This window comes from Numenius arquata, chromosome 16, assembly GCF_964106895.1.
Source record: "Numenius arquata chromosome 16, bNumArq3.hap1.1, whole genome shotgun sequence".
Taxonomy (NCBI): domain Eukaryota; kingdom Metazoa; phylum Chordata; class Aves; order Charadriiformes; family Scolopacidae; genus Numenius; species Numenius arquata.
The window spans coordinates 5,853,887-5,874,091 of record NC_133591.1 but is presented as its reverse complement, the minus strand read 5'-3'; the positions used below and the strand labels follow the sequence as shown (position 1 = coordinate 5,874,091).

At 49.9% G+C, this 20,205-nt stretch overlaps 1 protein-coding gene across 1 annotated transcript in view; it reads left to right on the top strand.

Moving 5' to 3' along the window:
* Window positions 1-4,595, top strand: part of NCOR2 (nuclear receptor corepressor 2) — a 177,456-nt gene extending 172,861 nt beyond the window's left edge. Inside the window, exons 45-46 of the mRNA XM_074159904.1 lie at window positions 347-526; window positions 660-4,595. Coding sequence (XP_074016005.1) covers window positions 347-526; window positions 660-835 — 356 coding nt within the window. The 3' untranslated portion in view covers window positions 836-4,595. The remainder of the gene's footprint in view (window positions 1-346; window positions 527-659) is intronic.
* The last annotated feature ends 15,610 nt before the right edge of the window (window positions 4,596-20,205 follow it).

The following is a 20,205-nucleotide window of genomic DNA, read 5'->3' as shown; positions in this document are numbered from 1 at the left end:
TGGACCCGGTGGAGAAACGGCCCGGTCAAAGCTGCGGGGCTGCTTCTGCCCTGGATCCGCTGCAGGGGACGGTTGGTAGCATCAACCCGCAAAGAGGAGAGAGGCACAGGAGGGGACAGAAACCTCCTCCAGCTGCTGCGGCTGCTCGCCCGCCTCGCTGCAGAGAGCTTGCCCCGTCGCCCTTCCCCGCTGTGGTGCCAGTGGCCCCCTGGCATCAGCTTTTCTCCTGCCACGAGCCATTTTTGCAAGCTCTTGAAAGGGAAGCGCTGGGTACCCGCACCCCCTCCCCGACCCCCCGAGCCCCATCGCGACGAGCCGGGTGACAAGCGAGCGCTTCTCTTTGCAGGAGGAGGAGGGAAGCCAAAGATCGCTGCCAGACCCAACAGCCGCAAGGCCAAGTCCCCGGCGCCAGGTCTGTCCTCGGGCGAGCGGCCGCCGTCCGTCTCCTCGGTGCACTCGGAGGGGGACTGCAACCGGAGGACACCCCTCACCAACCGCGTCTGGGAGGACAGGCCGTCGTCCGCAGGTAGGACTCAGGGGGGACGTGTCCCTGAAGCGGCCGTGTCCCCATAGCAGCCGTGCCACCCTTTCGGGTGGGCTGCAGGGGGGGCAGCCACCCTGCATCAGCGTTGACTCTCTGCTTCCTCCTCCCCGTGCAGGTTCGACGCCGTTCCCCTACAACCCGCTCACCATGCGGCTCCCCAGCGGGGTGGTGACGGCAGCCCCCGCCGCCCCCCTGCCGCAGGGGACCCCCGGCAGCCAGCACCACGCCTGGGACGAGGAGCCCAAGCCCCTGCTCTGCTCCCAGTACGAAACCCTTTCGGACAGTGAATGAAGTGAGCCAGGGGCAGGGAGACGGCGACCAAACCCAGGGTTCGGGGAGCGAGCGGGACACCCGGGGCGAGCGCCCACCGCCCCAGCCCCGCCGGCTCTCAGGAGCGAAGACACAGGAGCAGAGCTATTTTATTTTTTTCTTTTTTTTTTTTTTTTTTTTTCCCCCTTCCCCTCCCAACCAGCCGATTTGAGGGGATAGGGTTTTTTTATTATTATTTTTTGTTTGGTTTTTTTTTTTTTTCTTTCTCAACATCTGGAAATTTCTGCATCCTCTTCGGTCTGAAAAAAGAAAAAAAAAAAAAAGCCTTAACAAGACAAAACCCAAGGAACCCATCTTCGATCCTGGCAGCCTTGCTGGGTGGTGACCCCCGCGCTCGAGAGGGACTGAGAGCGGCTGCGTGCCCCAAGCGTGCACGTCCCTGGGACGCTGTGTCGGCGCGCTCCTGCGGAGCCGAGCCCAGGGGCTGTGGGATGCTCCCCTGCATCCCCGGCCGTGGGGCAGCGCCGCAGAAATGCAAAACCTTGAGCAGGTTAAAGAAAAGAAAACAAAAAATGTTTAAGAAGTGAAATAGGATGGAACCGCCCCGGTTTGGTTCTCCCCCAGATGGTCTGAGGGCTGGTAGCCTGTCATACCCACGAGCAAGACGTATGGGCCCCGGAGCGGTCTTGACGCGCTTCTACCGTGGCTGGGATGAGCGGGCAGGGGAGGGAGTGAAGAGCTATTTCTTAAAAAAAAAAAAAAAAAAAAAAAAAAAAAAAGGAAAAAATCCTGGTCCCTTCGGTGGAAGCAATCCCAGGCATAAATCGGAGCGGGCAGGGATGTCCCCGGGCTGGCTCGCACGCTGCCCACGGAGGGGCTCGGTTGCTTTAAGTGCATTGTTTTCTGAATGGTGAGAAAAGGCAATTGTAAATTGTATTGGTCTACAGGGTATATTTTTGATACCTTCGGTGATTTATGTCAATATTTTACGCAAGGAAGGACTTAAACAAAACACAGTATTACATGCTGTAAAGGAGGTTCTGTTCTTACATGCAGGCTTTGATGCGTTTGTCCATTGTATGGAAAGGTTTAAAAGAAAAAGGAGGAGGTAACAATGATCCATCAAAGTTATCTGTAAGTCAGGAGAATGTATGAACTTAGTTTAAAAACAAAAACAACAAACAAACAAAATCTTGCCATGGTTGCAGGGCCCCCCCGTTACACACACCTTTGCTGACTCAGCAGAAGTTGTTTGCCGGTTGTAGACGATGATTCTCCGGAGCCCTCCGAGCTGGCCGGGTGCAGGGGCAGAGCGGGCAGGAGGCCGGCGTGGCAGGGAGTTCACAGGAAACTTTAAAAGAAAAAAAAAAAAAAAAAAAGGACAAAAAAGGAAAAAAAAAGTTTTTATTGTATTTTTGTGATACACACGAATGCTCTACTTTACATTATTTTTTTCATTCCATGATGTTGGCTCATATCTGCAGTTACATGGTTAAAGAACAAAATATTAGAGTTTTTTCATTCACTTCTGCTTTCTCGCTCTGGGGGGGAAAAAAAATGGCAAAAAAAACAAAAATATGTATTAAATGCTTTGCATTCTATACGCTAGAGGAACCCAGAGCACGGCACAGACTGTCTGCCTCCCCGGCTGCCGGGCAGGCAGCCCTCGCATCCGACGCACGGGCCCAGCGGCGAGGCCAGCGCCGTCACCTTCCCCATGGATCTTTCTTTTCCCCCTGCAACGTTCCCAGGTTGATTCTGATTTCAAAGCAAGAGAATGATGGTGTTTGTTGTTTGTTTGGGGTTTGGTTTTTTTTTTTTTTGGTTGGGTTTTTTTTTTTGTTGGTTTTTTTTTTTTTTTTACAATGTACAGGTTTTTAATGTTCATCAATGTTTGTGTCTTTTCTGTTGTGCTTTTTTTTTTTTTTTTTTTAAAGAAAAAAAAATCCGAGACAATGCACAAGCGATGTGGAAGTCTTTCCGTTCCCAGGTTATTGCTGCTGGTGTCTCCGTGGCTCTGAGATGTAAAAATTTAACAGAGCTGATGTCTGGGCGTAACGCTATTAAAGTGTTGCAGATTTTGCTGGGAAAAAAAAAATAATATCCAAATCCGACCCATCTTCGAAGCCGCCTCCGCCACCTTTTCGGAAAAAAATAGAAAAAAAACAAACAAACAAAAAAAAAACAACAAAAAAACACAACAAAGAATAAAGTTCCCACTTGGCACAGTAGCAATACTGTGTGCTGCTTTGGTGTCTCCAGGAGTCCAGGAAGGTGCCGGTTGCTGGTGGAAGGTGGCTGCGGCACTCACGGTCCCACTGACCCGCATTGCAGACCCCAACGTGGGTCGAGACATGGAGAGAGGGGCCAGAGATGCTCCTGCCCATGGGGGCGGCTGCCTGGAGCCTCCGCTCTCGCTGTGCCTCGCTCTCTCTGGTGGTACCTGCAGCCCCACAGCGTGCCAGGGATGGAGATGCTGGGGCAGCGTTTGGGTTCCTCACCGTGTGGGCATCCCCTGCCGACCCATGGCTGAGTGTCAGGATGTCAGGAAGGGCGACAAACTCCAGCCAGGAGCTGCAGAGCCACCTTCTTGCCACCCCAGCTGGAGTGGGGCTGTGTTGTCCTCCCCATTACCCCCAGGCAGCATTCACCCATGCCATAACCAGCACCTGAAGCCATCGGCTGGAGGGTGAAGAGCCTGTCCCACCCATCAGTGCTAACCCCGTAGCCGTGTTTCTCTTTTCCTCTCATTTCCACCGTGTTTTTCATGTGTGTGGGGCGAGAGGTTGGAGCTGGCGGGTCTGTCCAGGAGCCCCAAAGCACAGCTGATGCCCAGGGCTGTGCTGTGAGGGTGTCGCTATGTTTGAAAGAGTCTTCAGATGTTTGCCAGGTTGTTCTGATCCTCTTGGGGTTTGTGGTTCAGTGCTTGTGGTGGATGGATGGTCAGGGCAGTGTTTGCAGGAGAGGACAGTGCTGTGGAGCCAGGAGGACAGGGAGGTGCTGGTGAGACGATCCCATCCTGCTCGGTGGGATCCCTTGGGATTGTCTCTGGAGCAGGACATGTTGCTGACATTCCCAGCTCTGTGCAAGAGCTCAAGCCCCAGCTGTGCCACGTGTCCCCATCCCAGCAGGACAGCCTGCCCTGGGCTGGGAGCCATGGGAGGGGAGCAGCCCGGGTGTGCTGGGACAGGGACACACATGGGTTTTGCTCCTGCAGGATCCTGCACCTGGGGAAGCCCCCTGCAGAGAGCTCAGCCCCCGCATCTGGCCACGGAACAGCTCTTTTGGCTCTTTCTGTCTTCCTGCATCTCCATCCTTGGTCTCCCTGTTCACAGACCTTCCTGCAGCTGTGTCCTCCAGCATGTCCCCACAGGAGCGGGGACAGGGCACAGGGGGATACAGGAGGATCACACGGGGCAGTGGCAGCTCCTGTCAGGGAGCTCTGCACCACCCTTGCTGGGGTGCCGGAGCAAGGAGCGTCTTCCTGCTGCAGATTAATTAATTTGGGTCAAATCAAGGCGTTGGAAGCGTGCAGGGTTGGGAGGTGTGGGGATGCGCCCAGCCCTGGGACAGCCCCAAGGAGTGTGTGCCTTTGGGCAGGAGGGTCTGCTGCTCCTGCAGGTCATGGTGCTCTTCCCGTCCTGCCCCACTCTGGCCCGTGTTCTCCCCCTGCCGGGGACCGGGGCATCCCCAAGCACCCCAAAACCTCACAGCAGGGTCCAGCCAGCAGCTCCTTGTGCTGCCGGCTGTGGTTGTGCAAGCCAGGAGAAAGTCACGGTAAACTATTAAAAAAAAAAAAAACAAAAAAACCCCTAAGTTTCAAGTTAACGTTCGCCAACTTTGTAACTTTTACAAACAGGTAAACAAACGATTGGACAATTTATGGCTTGAACTGTACCGGGGGGAGATACCTATCTTTTGTACATCCGAACTGTGCATAGCTGTTTTGAAGTGAGTTGTACGATAGCCTGTACAGAGACACCTCCAGGTGTAAATATTCCCGCTGCTTGCTCTCGAGGGGTGGTTCTGCTAAAGGTAAAGGGGTTTGTTCATTGTTATTTTGCTCAGCGTGCCCACCGGCAAGCGGTGTGGGTAGCAGTGCCCGAACACTGCCTTACTGGTTAAATAATAAAAAAAAAAAAAGCAAACAAACCAACCCCCCTCCCCCCCCCCCCCAAAAAAAAAAAAAGCTTATTTAGCAGCAAAATACAGCGCTCTCCTGGCTGTTTGTGTGCGTGAGCCCAGGCAGGGCGAGCTGCTCGCGGGGCAGCCAAATCGGGAGCCAGACGGCTCATGGCAGAGGGGGGTACAGGGTGGGTTGGGGACCCCGGTGCTGGTGGGGCAGTGATGGGGGTGCCTGCGGTGAAAATGGGCTGGGGGAGGGGGAAAGGGTCAGTGGCAGCAGTGCCAGTGGGTGCTGCACTGCACACCCTGAGGGCACGGTGGATGCCCCAAGGTGTGTGACTCACGTCGGGGGTGGCTGATACAGCCCCTGGCGTCACTGCTGGGCTGGTGGGATCTGCACGCCCACCGGCTGCACTGTGACCCTCCCGTGGTACCGCTGTCGATGGGGACAGGGCTGCTGGAAGGACCTTGGCAAGGGGTGAGTTTGCTGACTGAAGCACAATGGGACATCGCAGTCTAAAGCTTTGACAAAGTCACAACCTCCCTCCTTGCCTCAGTTTCCCCATCTGTAGGCAGGGCTCACACCCCCGTGCTGCTTTTTAACCAGCTGATGGCCAACGGCTGCTTAAGCACATTGTTTTTATTGACTGCGGTCACCAAGGGATGCTGGTGCCACCCAAGGACAGTTGTGGGACCATGCATGCACCTCTTAGCTAAATGTCCCCAAACGAGATACCTGCATCTCTGCCAGCGTCAAGCAGGGCTGATGCTGGAGGACACCTTGGCTTTGTCACTCTTTGACCAGCAGCCAAAGAAAACATTGTTCAACTGTGATTGAATTCAAAAATTCAATTTATAAAAAATAATTTAAAAATAGATATTCTGGTGATGGGTAATCCCTCATAAGCTTAGCAGGAAATTATTGGGGAGGCTAATTAGCCACTACCTAATTAACAATTGAAACAAGCCCTGGTATCTATTTGTCGGTCTAAATTGCTTTACCTCTGACATCTGTCCCATGGGGTGCAGTTGACTTTGGTTGGGGCTGGGAGCCATCAGTCCCCAAGTCCCCTTCCCACGTCTGCACTTGCAGGGTGGGTGCCACGGGGCTCGGGAGCCCTCTCCGCTGCCGTGGGGTGTGTGTGCGGTGGCATTTTACAGGGGAAGTGATGAAGTGGGGGATGGCGAGCCAAGGGGTATGGCTCTGCCTGAGGATGGATGACTATATGGAATTTAATCCATTGAAGGCCTGTTAGCTGGTTTTGCACTTGGGGGCCTTCTGCTGCCTTTCCTGTGGCTCAGAAGTGGATTTTACATAAACAACGCTTTCTTGGGAGCAGCAATGAGCATTTCTGCCAGGGTGTACCCCATCCTTCTGCTGGCTCAGTGTTTCATGTGGTCACCCCCATCCCAGCTGCTGCACCTCCTGGAGGAAGGCTCCCCAACGCTGCGTGACCGGTTTGTCTGTCCAGGAGATGTCCAAAAGGTTCCTGTCTCTGTGCTGGTGAAGGATCACCCTAGGGTCCTCTGGATTGCCCAGCCACTGCCTGAAATCCCTCCAGGTATGTACCCACACTGACCAAACCTGCTTCCTCTGGTCTCCACATGCTCCTCCAGTGACCATCTCCCATGGTAATGCACTAGGTAGACACCTGCTGGCTCTTACAGATCAGTCTAAATATCCCCGAGACCAGTGATTTTGTTGAAATTCTTCTTGGAAAGGTTTTTGCGGCTCTGAAGGCAATTAAAGTTAATAAATAGTACAAACAGAAGCCGAGCTGTTCAGCCTCTCACATCAGGGTTTCAACGCTGACAAGGGCTGACAGCAGTAGCCCTGGTCAATAATTCACGCTGGTGCTGGAGAAAGAGAAGGTGGGAAAACTTCTAAATTCAAGGCCAACACTTATGATTTAATGATGGAAAACTTTAGGTCTACTTGAAAAGCTCTTGCATAAGCAGATTAAAATGATGTGGGACAAAAGCAGATGGCTTTGAAAAGCAGCAATAAAAAAAATGTCAGAAGTTGAGACTCACTCATATCTTGTTTGGGTGGCAGAGGGGTTTTTGAAAGGGAGAGGGAAGACAAAAGATGATTCCTGATGTCTTCACCCTGGACGGAGGCCATGAGAAGGCACAGGAGCACTGCAACCTTCTCCTGGTGATGAATTGGTGTTTAGTTAGGATTATGGGGATATTTAATTTTTTCTTTTGGAAAGAATTAAAGCAAGAGGAAGATTTTTTAGCCAGGCCAGGCTGAGTTAGAAGACCAGGAAGGAAAGGGCACGAGACCGAGGTTGTCCTTGCTGCATGAGCCAGGACATAGTGCATTGAGCTTCAGCACCCTTCCTTGTGGGTGATGGGGAGTGGGGAGGGATGTAGCCGTGCCACCCTGCAAAGATTAAAAAGAAAAAAAAAAAAAAGGTAAAAACCACACCAGAATACAAACCCCATGTGGTGGTGGCACCCAGCCCCGTGCCCTCCCCAGAAAGGCAGCTTTTGTCCCTACACACCAGCCCTCAGCAGAGCAGGGGATCTTAATGCGAGCAGCTGAATGGGCCGGACGTGCTTTTGGACAGCAGAGCCGGTAACCATTCCTGCGCTCCTTACAGCAGGAAGCGTTTTACAGTCTCCTGATAATTGCAGTCCAAATAGTCATTCATCAGTTCTTGTGATTTGCCGTGAAATTATATATGCTCTCTGATAATGATGCAGAGGGCTAAAGAGCTGATCTTGGCAGGAGATGAGAGGTTCGAGGCTGGCGAGTAACTTGGAAGGAAAATAGAGCAGCTTTTGATGGGATGCCTGGCTCTTATCAGCATTGGGACCCTGAAGGGCGTTGGGCAGAGGCAGGGGTCTCTTGGCTGGCTGAGCTCTACCTGGCTTGTGTGTCCGTCTGGGAAGTGTTGGGTTTGTAAGAAACTTGGGAACGAGTGTCACTGTGCGTGTGTGTGCGGGTAACATGCTGAATTAATTGTCAGGTTTATTTATCCTCTCATTTTTGGCCTCCTGTAATTACCAAAATGAGTATTTGTCAGGACTCCAGGCAGCAGAGTGGTAATAAATCACTCGCCACTGACGGGAGGTTGGAGCAGTTGTGTCTGAGTGAGCCCAGATCATTGTGGGCTTTAGTGAAGTGCAAGTGCTGTCAGAGGAGCTGGTGCACAAACAAACAAACAAACAAAAAAACCCAAAACAGCTTTGCAGAAATTCTCCTGAAATAAAATCCCTGGATGCACATCCCTCCAGCCTGGGGCAGTGGTTGTCTGAGGAGGAATCACCTAACAGGGATGCAGGGGGGCTTGGGGAGGTGAAAGCCTCAGCAGCCCCCAGCGTGTAGGACACTGCCATACCCCATGGGGCTACAGGTCCCTTCCTGTGGTGGCACCAGGGTGTCCAAAAACGCTGCTGTGAAACAGCAGGGAGGGCATCTGTCTGCGTGCCCTGGGCTGAAAACCTGCGGAAGCTGGGTCGAAAGGCAAAATCCTAGTGCTGCAAACACATCGCTTTCTGGGTCTTGCTTCCCAGAGCGGCGCTCTCATGCAAGTCAGGCTTCATTGGGCTCTGCCCCGCCAGCGGTGATGCTGTGCTTGGGGCACGGGAGGGGGTCTGGATCCCACCCAGGAGGGACCATGCTCATCTCAGCTGCAGACCCCAGTGTAACCACCAACAGGTGAGACTTTCCTCTTATTGGCCCTTGTAAATGGAGAATAAGGAGAAATAACTGCCTGGAGATCCATTCTGCCACCTACACTGCAGAGGGGAGAGCATCGGTCACACGTTGTTTCGAGTCTGTATTTTTGAAGAGGCCAGTGTGTTTCCCTGCTTTGGGAATAATCTGAACGTCTCTCGCTGCAAACGCATGTAACCTGACGAAGCGCAGGGTGTTAGGAATGGTGGTAAACTCCATCTGGAGACCTCTCTGCTTTGAAGTCGGACGCCGTTTTAAACTCTGCAGGGTACTTTTGCTTAGAAAAAAGCAGCAGTTGTCAGTGAAGATTGATCTTGGTCCAGAAATTTTTGCTGTCCCCCCTGACTTCTTTTCATATTTATTAGTCATTTGCAAGGTCTTTGATGACTAGATGCATGTTCAGCTTGGAGAAAACTCTGTTGCAGTATTTGCCAAGGTGATGCCAGGGGATAGGAAACACTGATCGCACTAGCTGCAGGGTCTGGCCATGCTAATGATGGTGTATTTTGAGTTGTCATTATTAATTGCCATGGCAGCCCCCGGTGCTCCTCAGCAGAGACAGAGGAAACCCACGGAGGAAGCAGAAGCCCTTGGGGGGGTTGGTCTCAGGTCTCACCCACAGGCATGCAGCCCCAGTTGAGCCAGCCAAAATCAATTGCTCCGCACGTTGTAGGTCAGTATTTGCAGAAAACACTGTGCCTGCAAAGGAGGGGCACCTCTGTGGGCTGCTAGGGGCTCCTCCTGCCTCCAGTGGCACAGGGGGAAGAGAAGGCTTTGTGAAGAGCAAAAAACAGAGCAACACCATCCAGAAGGTCACCCTCGAAGACACTACATCCTCATTCAGCATGTTCCTCAAACCCTGCTCAGAGCTGCTGTCAGCAGGTAATGGGCCATGTATCAGCTCTGGTGAGACGTGGACTCTAAAGAGGTTTGGATTCCACTGATTTGGGTGTTTGTTTGCAAAAGGCTGGGCTTTAGCTATGCAATCCTGATCCAGCTCTACCCAGGATCCAGGAGTATTTTCTGCTGCTGTTTCATCCTGAGCCCTTTCCAGAAAGCAAAGCAGCTGCCAGAGGTCAGATGCAAGGAGCCTGGTCGGTGCGTGCCTGAAGATGGGTGCCAGGTCTGGATCTGCATTCCAGTTGGACCGCAGCAGAGCTTTTCCCCATGGGGATGTTAATCCTGGGCCTTGGCTTAAAGCCATCTCCAGCTTTCATGTTTTTGGAACCAAAAAAGAGCGCCATTCTCTTCAAGGGGAGAAATCCTTGTACCCCAACTCTGTGCCCCAATGAGAAGTTGCAACCGGTTCAAGCATTGCTGGCTCCTTAGCAGTGAAACCCACCTAACATCACCCATTTTTAAGCTACCCAGTCCCGGTGGGCTGCCAGAGCATCCTACTCCCCTTCAGACCAGCAACAACCCCCGAGCTGGAGGTGCCTCCTCCATCCACTGGTGAAGGTGAAACCAAATAGCAGAAGTTGGAAACCAAATAGCAGAGGTTGCTCTTGGGTCTCTTTGTGGGGGAGGGCAGCCTTTTTATTAGGTCCAGATGTTGCATTCTGCCCTGGGCCATGCTGGGAAGTAAAGCAAAATGTGTTAATGTTGGCTGGAAGAGCCTTGGTGGAAACAGGCTCGGAGGAAGTGGGGTTTGTCCTGTGCCCCTGTTTCCTGGGGGCCCAGGGAAGATGGGCCAGCACAGGAGGGACAGGCACAGGCAAGGGGTCATCCAGCTGCTGAGCAGCCCTCTTCCCTTCACTCTCCAAAATTCTCCTAACAGTGAGTATGGCTTGAGTAGGGTAAGCCAGCCACCCGTACCTCCAGGGCTCTTGGGTACCTGCTGTCCCCAAACTGATGGCACCCACAGGGAAGTCATTCCCATCGCTGAGCTGTTGGGTCCCTTCTGGACTGATTTCCCGTTGGGTTTCATATTGAGATGTGGAGAACTCTGTGTGAGGGGCAAGGCTGCTCTCCAGATGTTATTTTTCACCATTAGGCAGTGTTTTAAAATATGTGATTTCCACCCCCACCCACCCCCCTGCTTTCTGAGTGCATATAGAAGAGAGACCTTTAGAGGGGTGAGTGGCAGGGGAGGGCCTGGATGGGGGAGGGCAGCAGGACCTTCCCCCAAATCAGCCGCTCTTCTGCAAATGAAGAATTTCCAGAAAGTGCTGAGCTGGGCATTTTGCAGCCAGCTCTGCTAGGCTGCGGCACAGCATCGCGCGGCTGGTTAACGGAGCTGGGCTCCAATGGGTCCCCGTGATCCAGTGCCAAGCCTGGAGGCCTTCAAAACACGTGGCTCGTTAACAGTGCGCTTCAGCTACGGCTGGGGCTCGCACAGAGGGCAAGGCGCTGCCAAAACTTTCACAAGTCCTGGAGGACTCAGAAAGGCCCAAGCTGCAAAGTTCAAGGGTAGACCCGGAGGCAGAGCAGTGCCGTGATTAGCGAAATACCCCAGGCCTCAAGTGCTGCTCTGCTGTTCCCAGGTCCACCCCACGTTCACTTTGATAACAGGCTCGGAGTAGAGCCACAAGGATGGCTCCTCTCCCAGATACTAGTTAGGGATCTGTGTGCCTCTGGGTGCTATCTCCTCTATTCAATCTATATTCCCAGGTAAAGCCCCCACTCAAACAGCCAAGGATGCTCTAAGAGGCTGAGATGCTGCCATAATGCCTCACTAGAAGTTGGACCTGAAGCTAAAACCCCAGCTCTGCACCTCTAAGGCCATCCTACTTGGCCACAACAGGTCGATAGGTCCACAACACGATGACGTGCATCACCGCCTACCCAGCCCCAGGCACTATCCCCTGCGCCGGGCGGCCGAGCCGTGCTCTTCAGCACCAAAAATGAATGTCCTGGAAGTGCAGGCGCTAAAAAAAACCAACACCCTTGTCGGAAGCACAGCAAAAACCCATCTGTGAGTGGAAGAGGTCAAAGAAGAATACAAAGGCTTTTATTTCCCGAGGCATTTGTCAGCAAGACAAATGTGGGTTTTTTTTAAATTTGCTGTTTTCCTAGCTGGCCTCCCACGCAAACGCCAAATGGACTTTCACTAGCATAAAGCAGGGTGTTGGCGTGTGTCCTTTGTAATCCAACGCTCGAGGACTCAGATGAGGAATCAGTTGGATCACTGTTTATTATCAGTAAGTGGGGCATATTTAAAGGAAATGGGCAGATTTCAACGCTACATCTATAACTAGTTTATTGCTGGCGTGTTCCTCTCTTGCCCTTATTATTTATGTTGAAAATGATAAATGAGGGATTGATGGTTCTAGCTGGTTTATGAATAATCAAGTTATTTCACTGTAAAGCCCCAGGGGAAGGTAATGTTTCTACAATCTTCCATCAAAGAGAATGCAGTTTGCACTCGTGTATGTGTGTGTGTGTGTGTGTTGCTCATTCCTCCACTGCCTTGCACTTGGCATGTTTTTGCACCAAGTGTGCCCATCCCCATGTACTCCCACGGCGTATCCCAGTGCCAAAGCAGGTTTTCCAGTCCGTGCAGCCCCTTGGCATCATCCCCCACAGCCACGCACAGGGTGTTTGGAGCAGTTTGCTCTCCAGTGCAGGAGGTGACGGGTGTCTCGGTAGCCCGTGCTGCCAGGCTGCGTGGCCACGGCGCAAGCCAGGTACTCTGCACAGAGGGCTGCAACTGCAGCAGTCAGCCCTCATCCCATTTGTATTTCAAGGAGCTGCAAATAGCCGCTGGTTGGTCTCAGGATCTGCTTGTGAGAGAGGAAGAGCCCTGGGAAGAAGACTTGAATGTTTATGTGTATAGAAATGTCTAATCACTGGGCTCAGAACAGGCTCAGGAAGGGAATCTGGAGGTGGTTAGCTGGAGCGGAGGATATTTTTATGCTAGAAATGTTCTGTCTGCCTGTATGCAGGGTAGGAAGGATACAATGAGAATCAAAGTCTTGGCAGGATGAGCATTTTCATCCTCGTAGATGTGAACTCCCTGTCTGTCTTGGACTCAGAGGCGTAGAACTGTTTAGATCCAATACCATTATTAGAAGCAGAAAATAGAGCTCATAAAACTCCCTCCTTACGCCCCAAAAAAGCAATTCCAGGACTCTATCCCACTCGTGAACAAGCCATTCCAGCTCACATTTCCCTGCTGTGGCCAGGCACATTGCCAGGGGAAAGGGACTTTGTGCTTCAGCAGAAGCTGTGCAGCCCAGGGGCAGGTCCTTGCTCCTCTCCTGTGTAACCAGACCAGGGGATTTAGAAGCAGGCAGGAGAGCTGGGCATGGTTAGTGTAGTGGCAAACCCACATGGCCAGGCCATGGAGTAACCCCAGAGGCAGCATCTGTGGTGGGAATTGCTCCCCCAAGCAACAGGCTGAAAATCAGCACTAGATGGGCTTCTTACTATGGCTGAGCAGACATTACAGAGAGCAGTCAGGAGTGCCCGCCAAGGAAGCCACCATCCTACCACCAGACCAAGCATCCAGAGGCCCATGCAGCCACCCTGAGGTCAGCTAAGGTGTCCCCTGAGGAACTGAACCAGCATCACTGGACAAGAGGAGGTTGCAGAGCTGCATCTAGAGCGTCTCAGGTGGGTTCAATCATCCTGGGATGGCTGTTCTGGGAGGTAGTTTTGGAGTTTCAGGGTCAGCTGCTCTGGGGTCAGAGAGACCTTGAGGTATACCTGCTGTGACAGACAACCAACCCACATCTGCTCCCCACAGAGATGGCCTCAGTGACAACTCAGCATCCTGTGCCAGAGGGGATGCAGTTTGTCCATTGGTCCAGGCATGGTTCTGGTTGTTCCTTCGCATGGGCACAGATTTGTGACATTTTGAGGACTGTGACACAACTTTTGCTGCTTGACATTGCCTAGATCTTCCAAAGAGACTTCTGCAGGTCCAGGCTTCACTATTTGCTGAGGATACGGAGCAGAGGCCAAGCCCAGGGTCTTGCATGTGGTACTTTCAAGTCAATGGCTTAGCATCAGGAGGAAGTTTTTATTGCTCCAGTATCAGGTAAGGTTCTTTCTTTGGCAAACCCCTGTATTGTTTGTTGACTGAACATAGCTGTGGAATGAAATCTGATAAAGGCATCTGTTGTTCACTTACGGCTCTGCTTTGTTGAGTGGAATGGGGATCCCAGCATGTGGGTTTTTATTATTATTAAATTTGTAGCTGCCCATTATCAGCAACTTCTTTTAGGTGAGGCTTTTGGCATTTTACGCTCAGCATTCTTGCTGTCTGTAAAACCAGCCTAAATCTTTCCTTCTGTTCATAAAGGCATCTAGTCTAAATTCAAAGTCTATCCATTATAACTTCAGCACCTTGTAATCCCTCAGAGATATGTGCAATTACTCTCTGAAATATCCCAGGAGCAAAACTAATACCAAGCATCATCTGCTTAAATTTACAACATCCAAATGGCACAGTAAAAGCCACTAGCTTAGGGGTTAGCTCATCTGAGCGCACTTGCCAAAACACATATCCTGCATCTAATACTGCTTTTGCTGCTGAGGATTTAGCTGCCACCTCAGGAATCTTCATTGGACGGCATTCACGGTTTATGGTTTTATTTAAATAACAGGAGTGGATGCACATGTCCTTCATCTGGTGTTTGGGTTTCAACCATTGAACTCACCCAGTCCATACACCCCCTGCATTTCCAAGGGTGCTTGAGCACGAGCATGTTGCCCATCCTTCATCCTAGGAGCAGTTGAGCCATGATTTGTGTCAAAAAGCTTGGGACGAGGACACGGGCACTTCCCGTGCACCTGAAGCAAGCCTCTTGCATAACATGGCTTTCCTTCTCCTTGCCATTCCGTGGAGTTTAATGGCTGTTTTCGTCCAAGTCTATTGACTTCATCCCTATAAATCCAATATGATTTTTCCATAAGGATTAGTGTCAGATTCTCCCTGCAGACATCTTAGGTCTTGGAAGACGGCTGAGCGCTCTACTAATAGCTGGCGGGTGAGCCTGAGGCATTTACAGCAATGGCTTTAAAACACACTCCATGGCGAGGCAGGGTTTTAGCCCTGATGCAACCCGTCTGCCTTCTCGACTTGGAAAGCCAGGACGTAGCAGGGGTCCTGATACTGTACCAGGGTGTGGATACCTGGACACGGCATAAGCATTATGTCAGTTCCTCCTGCCCTTCAAGGCCATGGAAAAGCTGGGAGAGGAATTATCTAGGTTGAACACCAGGGCTTCATAGTTGGGTACAACAAGATCAAGCAGGAAGAGGGAAATTTAGGGTGAAGAAATGGTAAAACAGCCTCTGTAGGAAGAGTGAGTTTTGTGTCCTTTGCTTGAGCTATTTCAACTTTCCCTGGGCATACATGACAGGGCAGGATTTACACGTCTGAAACCACAGCCTCCTCACCACGGGGAGCTGGGATGAATTCCATGGGCAAGGGAGGGAGACACCAAAAACATTCCCTCTGGATGGGAAAAGGGCATTGGGGACCAAGTAAATGGGTAAGGAAGAGGAAGAAAACTCCAGATACATCAGCATGAGAGTTTGAGCATTTTATTACGATATATAAATTTTGTCTTTTTAAATTACTCTCTATGAGTTGAACAGGAAGGGATTATTGTGGAGGGGGGAATATACAAAAATAAAAGGATATTGTGAACTACTGCATCACCACATATACAACAGTAAAGTACTTTACAAGCACTTAAGAGAATCAGACTTACAAAAATAAAAAATATGACACATCCTTATGCATTTCCCCCAGTAATATGTTCTTTTCTTCATTCTCTAACCTTCAAACACCTTTCAGCCCCATCTTCAGGTCACAATTCATACGGTAGGATACTTTACTCATGTTGATGGCCATCACAGTATCTGAAAAGGAATTAGTGCCTCCCAAGACTTACAACATACAATGGTTATCGGAGAGCTTTAGGGGAGATGTTCAGAACAGAACTCAATTTGTGAGTGATGGGGTGATCCTCAAGGACCAGAGTTTATCTGGCAGTAGAAATGTGAATATCCCACAAGAAGATCCATCATTCCCTACAAAGTGTTCCCCCATCTCCACACAGAGACAGCTCTGTGTATCTGTGCTGGATACAGAGTCCCCTGTCAGCCTGGAGAACAGTGGCACTCACAGACTTCAGCGGGACTGAGTAACTGTGACAGAGGATGGATCTGATTTTGTTTCAGCTCTAAAAAAGGCAAGGACGCTCTTCCCTGCATGAAAAAAGTCAGGTTAAAACTACAATGGCTAAGTATCCTAGCTCACAGTGTTCACACGCAGAACATTCACCTCTACATCAGATTCACGCAGCCTTTAGTCATCAGTTTGCTCTACAAAGTCTTTTGTTCATTAACCTTCTAGTGACCTTTCCCATTTTTTTAAGACACACTCAACATAAATAGTAAATAGCATTCACTTCTCTGACCAGCAGCTCACTCAAACACTGCTATCAACACCCAAATCTCATTTCATCATTCCCAGAAAGTATGCACCTAGGGTGCAAATCTGTATTTCACATTAAGAAAATTAGAGCTGGCTTAGGAAAAAGAAAAAAAAAAAAAGATGAAAGAAGCAGTAAACTGTTTTGGTCAAAGTTGCTCTCTGCACTTTGTGCAAAGTAATCTGTAGATTCTGAAAGGTCAATATTTCCATAGGGTTCCCTCTTTCTGGCCCCAAACGCAATGACAGCAATGCAGGCAGACCAGACATAAGCGTGCTCTATTGCATTCAGGGGCAAAATAATCACAGGAATGAAGGGATGAAGGGGAAACCCCACACCTTTGGGATAGACAGTGACTTTCCACATTGGAAAAAACAACCTTCCCATCCCCAAAACAGATGCCTTCTCAGAAAGTTGCTGATCTCAAAAATAACTATTGATGGAAAGTAATTCCTGAAGGCAGAGTCTGACTTTACCTATCAGGCTTACAGGACTGTGCGCAATAGGCACGTTAGTATCCTGGGGAGAAGTTGTGTAGCCACAGTCCCAGCTGCCCAAGGAAACTCAGCTTTCTAAGCAGCATTTCCATGGTCTAAATTTATCATGAAATATACATGAACAAAGATCTGTTGTTTGAGATGAATGATGCTCCGTTTAAAAGAAAAACACCTCTCTAGTGGGACTAATCATTCCTTTTAGATATACAAACATACTACAGGTAAGGCACTTCTTGGTTGCTGGGAGCGATTCTTAATTGGCACCACACAAACACAAAAATCAGTTTCTGGTGTTTAAGCAAAACAAAAAAAGTCACTGCTTTTCCCAGTCGTAAGCAAGGTGAGCTCTGGCTCTTCTACCACCACCTAACCCAGCCACCGGGATAGGAGTAATAGGGACAGAGGGTGGGCAGGCAGGGTCTACCTCTGCACCTACATGAGGGTGAAGACTTTACACTCTGTGGTTTTCTTCTCCTCAGAAAAGACAAAAGTCCTTTTCCAAGGCCAGCTTTCACCGAGAAGAAAAGCAGCTTATGATGGGCCCATGGGAGATACCACGTAAGAAGGTATTTTTCAAAAATTTCTGTACATCTCAGGCACTTGGTAATGTCACAGCTTGGATGTGGTCCAGGATGGTAGCCGACCATGGCCTGTCCATGGCTCCACAGCTGAAAGTGTGTTCAGCAGCCTAGAAACGCAAGCTGCCGACTGGCTTTTTTTTCTTGACATGGCAAAACCAGAAAAGCTGCTTAAGCTCCAAGAGGCAGGAGCACGTTAGGTCATTTCTAGTCTATTTGCAAAGAAAACAAAGCATGAAGCATCAAAGACACCTGGCCTTGACATGTGGGGACCCTTCAGCGACAAGGATGCAGCCCACCATTACACCCTCCTGGGAGTCACATCCACTTGTGAGACTTTGCCTTAGCAGCCCCTGTCCCTGCAAGGTCAAAGACAAGGCTGTGGTTCAGGTCTCTCCACTGGATTGTATTTGCACACTCGTTTTTTTTTTTTTTGGGGGGGGGGGGGGCGGGTTGAATTTTTTTTATGTTACAGCCAGTGTTTAGGAAGCTGAACTAACAATGGACAAAGTGGGCAGAAGCCTGCAGCTGGGGAAAACCTGTCCTGCTCAAAGACCAGCATGATCAAAACCTGAAGCTTTGTGCCTGGATCAGGGGAATAATCCAACTGTTAACAGGAAAAAAGCCTGATGTATGGTGAGAATAGGGAGTCTCTGGCATCCCTTCAGCTTGGAGGTCAGCCTGTCTCCATGCTTGCTCAGTGGAGGAGCCTGCAGTCTAATCTGTCATCATGCAGGGATCTCCTGGGTATGAGTATTGGCCCTACTTTTGAACCTGGATTATACTGTTACTCAGCTTGGAAACCTACCCCCTTTGCTACAGACTCTCCCAGGTGCAGGGAAAGAGCCCTCCAGAGCCTTCATAATGACCCCAGGAAGGCAGGTGAGTTGCACTCGTCACAAGGCTCACTCACCAGCACCAAAACAAGATACGCCTCAAGATGAGCCATCAAGTAAGTGCATCACCAACCTGCATTGCACTGGGACCATGTTCATCCTAGCTTCAGCTGCCCCGCTGTCTAAGCTAACTCCGCAGCACTCGTGTTTGCTGGAGCTCTGGGGAGAGGGGTTGCCTCAGGCATAATAATCCCTTTGGAGGCAGAAGTTACTTCTCCAAGCTTTGATGCTGACAGTCAACGACAGCAAAATCTGAGCAATAACAAATATAATCCTTGTTTCTTTGTTGCTGAAAAGAATTCAACAGTAGGTGGAAGCCTTGGAAATCCTTTGAGAGATTTCTCCCTACCAAGTCCTAACTCCCAAAAAGAGAGGCAGAGTTCATCACTGCCATAGCGCATGTCTTTCGCTACTAATGATGCTTCAGCTGTCAGGATTTAACTTTGTAAATAAAGACCTTATATTTACCTCTGGTGGAAAAATTTGTGCTTCATTTTAAACAAGAGAACTCTGTTTCATAAAGGTCACAGTTCTGGTCATATTTACCAATTGCCTTTTGAAACTGATGGAAAAAGTATCTTTTTAAGTCACTATTTAATTATTTAAGTTTGACAGATTTTTTTTTAATCTCTGTGGGTTTGTGCGTCAACTGTTCTGGGCAATCATCTATGTCTTGTTGACATTGTTAATAGGTTTTCTGACTTGGCTGCTCAGTTGTGTTCTGAAATAACTCGATCAGACTTGCAGCAAGTCAGGAACAAAATGGAAAGTTTAGAAGAGGGAAAGCTGGAAATTAATTTCCAGAGCTGTGTGGTTATTTTCTAAGTCTCAGCTCTTCCCAGCAGCATGCAAAAATTCTTGGTAAGATTTTAGGAGACAATTCCATGCTATTTTCAAAGGTTACTTGTTTGTAGCAATCCAGGCTCTTGCAGATTTTCAGTGAGCTACTGAAGAGGTACTGGGAGACGTGACTCATGAATGGAGAATTGTTGACCTTAGGATGGCTGTAGTGACTCCTGTTCTATGTTTCCTACTGAAAGACAGCTCAGCTGTTTGTGAAGTACCTGTTGAACTGCTACACCCTGGCTGATTAAGAAAACCTGCACAGATTTGGGCTCTTCAATACTTCATGCTCTACACTGAGAAAGTCTGGCCACTCCTCCACAGTCAGCGAAGCTGTCCACGGCACAGGTATGGAAACTATTGAGAGGGTGATCAGCCTTGCTCACGAGCTTCTGCACTAGCTTCTTTGAAGCCAGACAGCATCTCCCTGTACTACACTCCTCGCTGCAATACCCTGAAACTCAAAAGGGTTGCAAGTGCATAAAGATCCCTGGAAATTGGGTGTTTGAGACAACAAACAGCATGGCACACTTGGACCGAAAGTACTTTTAGAAAAGGGCACTGGGCTCCTAAATCACTTGGACACTTTTAGAAAATAGCCCTTCAGCTATTGAGATTTTTCTGTCTCCCCTGTGTACTCTTGGCTGGGCTCACAGAAGAGGTGGCCATGCGTCAGGGTAGGCCTTTCTCCCGTCTCCTGGTTGTGCTGTGCCTTACTATGGGATATAAACATCTACCTGCTTGCAAGAGCACCGTGTGCCTGTTCTCTTCCTCTTTTTCCTGGTGACAGTCCCCGCTCCTCTCAGTAAGTTAGGCCTGAGGCTACTGCAGTAGTGTGATATTGCAGCTATCTCCCAGATGAGCTGTTGGAGCAAGCTGTAATGTATTAATACAAATAACTGCCTCCTCTGCATTTACACTCTAAGAGACCTGCCTTGGTGTATGCTGGGCAGACTGGACGCTGACTCTGCAGTTGGTGTTCCCTTTGCAGAGATCAAAATAGCTCTGGACATTACAGTGAGTCTCACCTATGTGCTAGACGAGACCTACAGAGCTCACAAGGCAGCACTCTGCTATGGCTAATAGGGTACTTTGTCATCTTGATTTCATCTAAATACAAGTCAAAAATAGATACGCTTGGAAAAAAGAAGAAAAATAAAATCCAGACCATGAATGTCAGGAACGTCGCAAAATACAAGCCAGCCTCTCACTGATCAAAACCATCCCATGACCTGCAAGCCGCCTCCCAGCCAGTTCAGCCTCACCCAAGACGTGGTGTTCTCCAGCCACTAATATTCAGTTGCCATCAATGAGGGCCCAGCCAGAGACCCAGCAAAGGCCACAGCCTCCTTGAGGTCACAAGGTTGCCAGCCGCA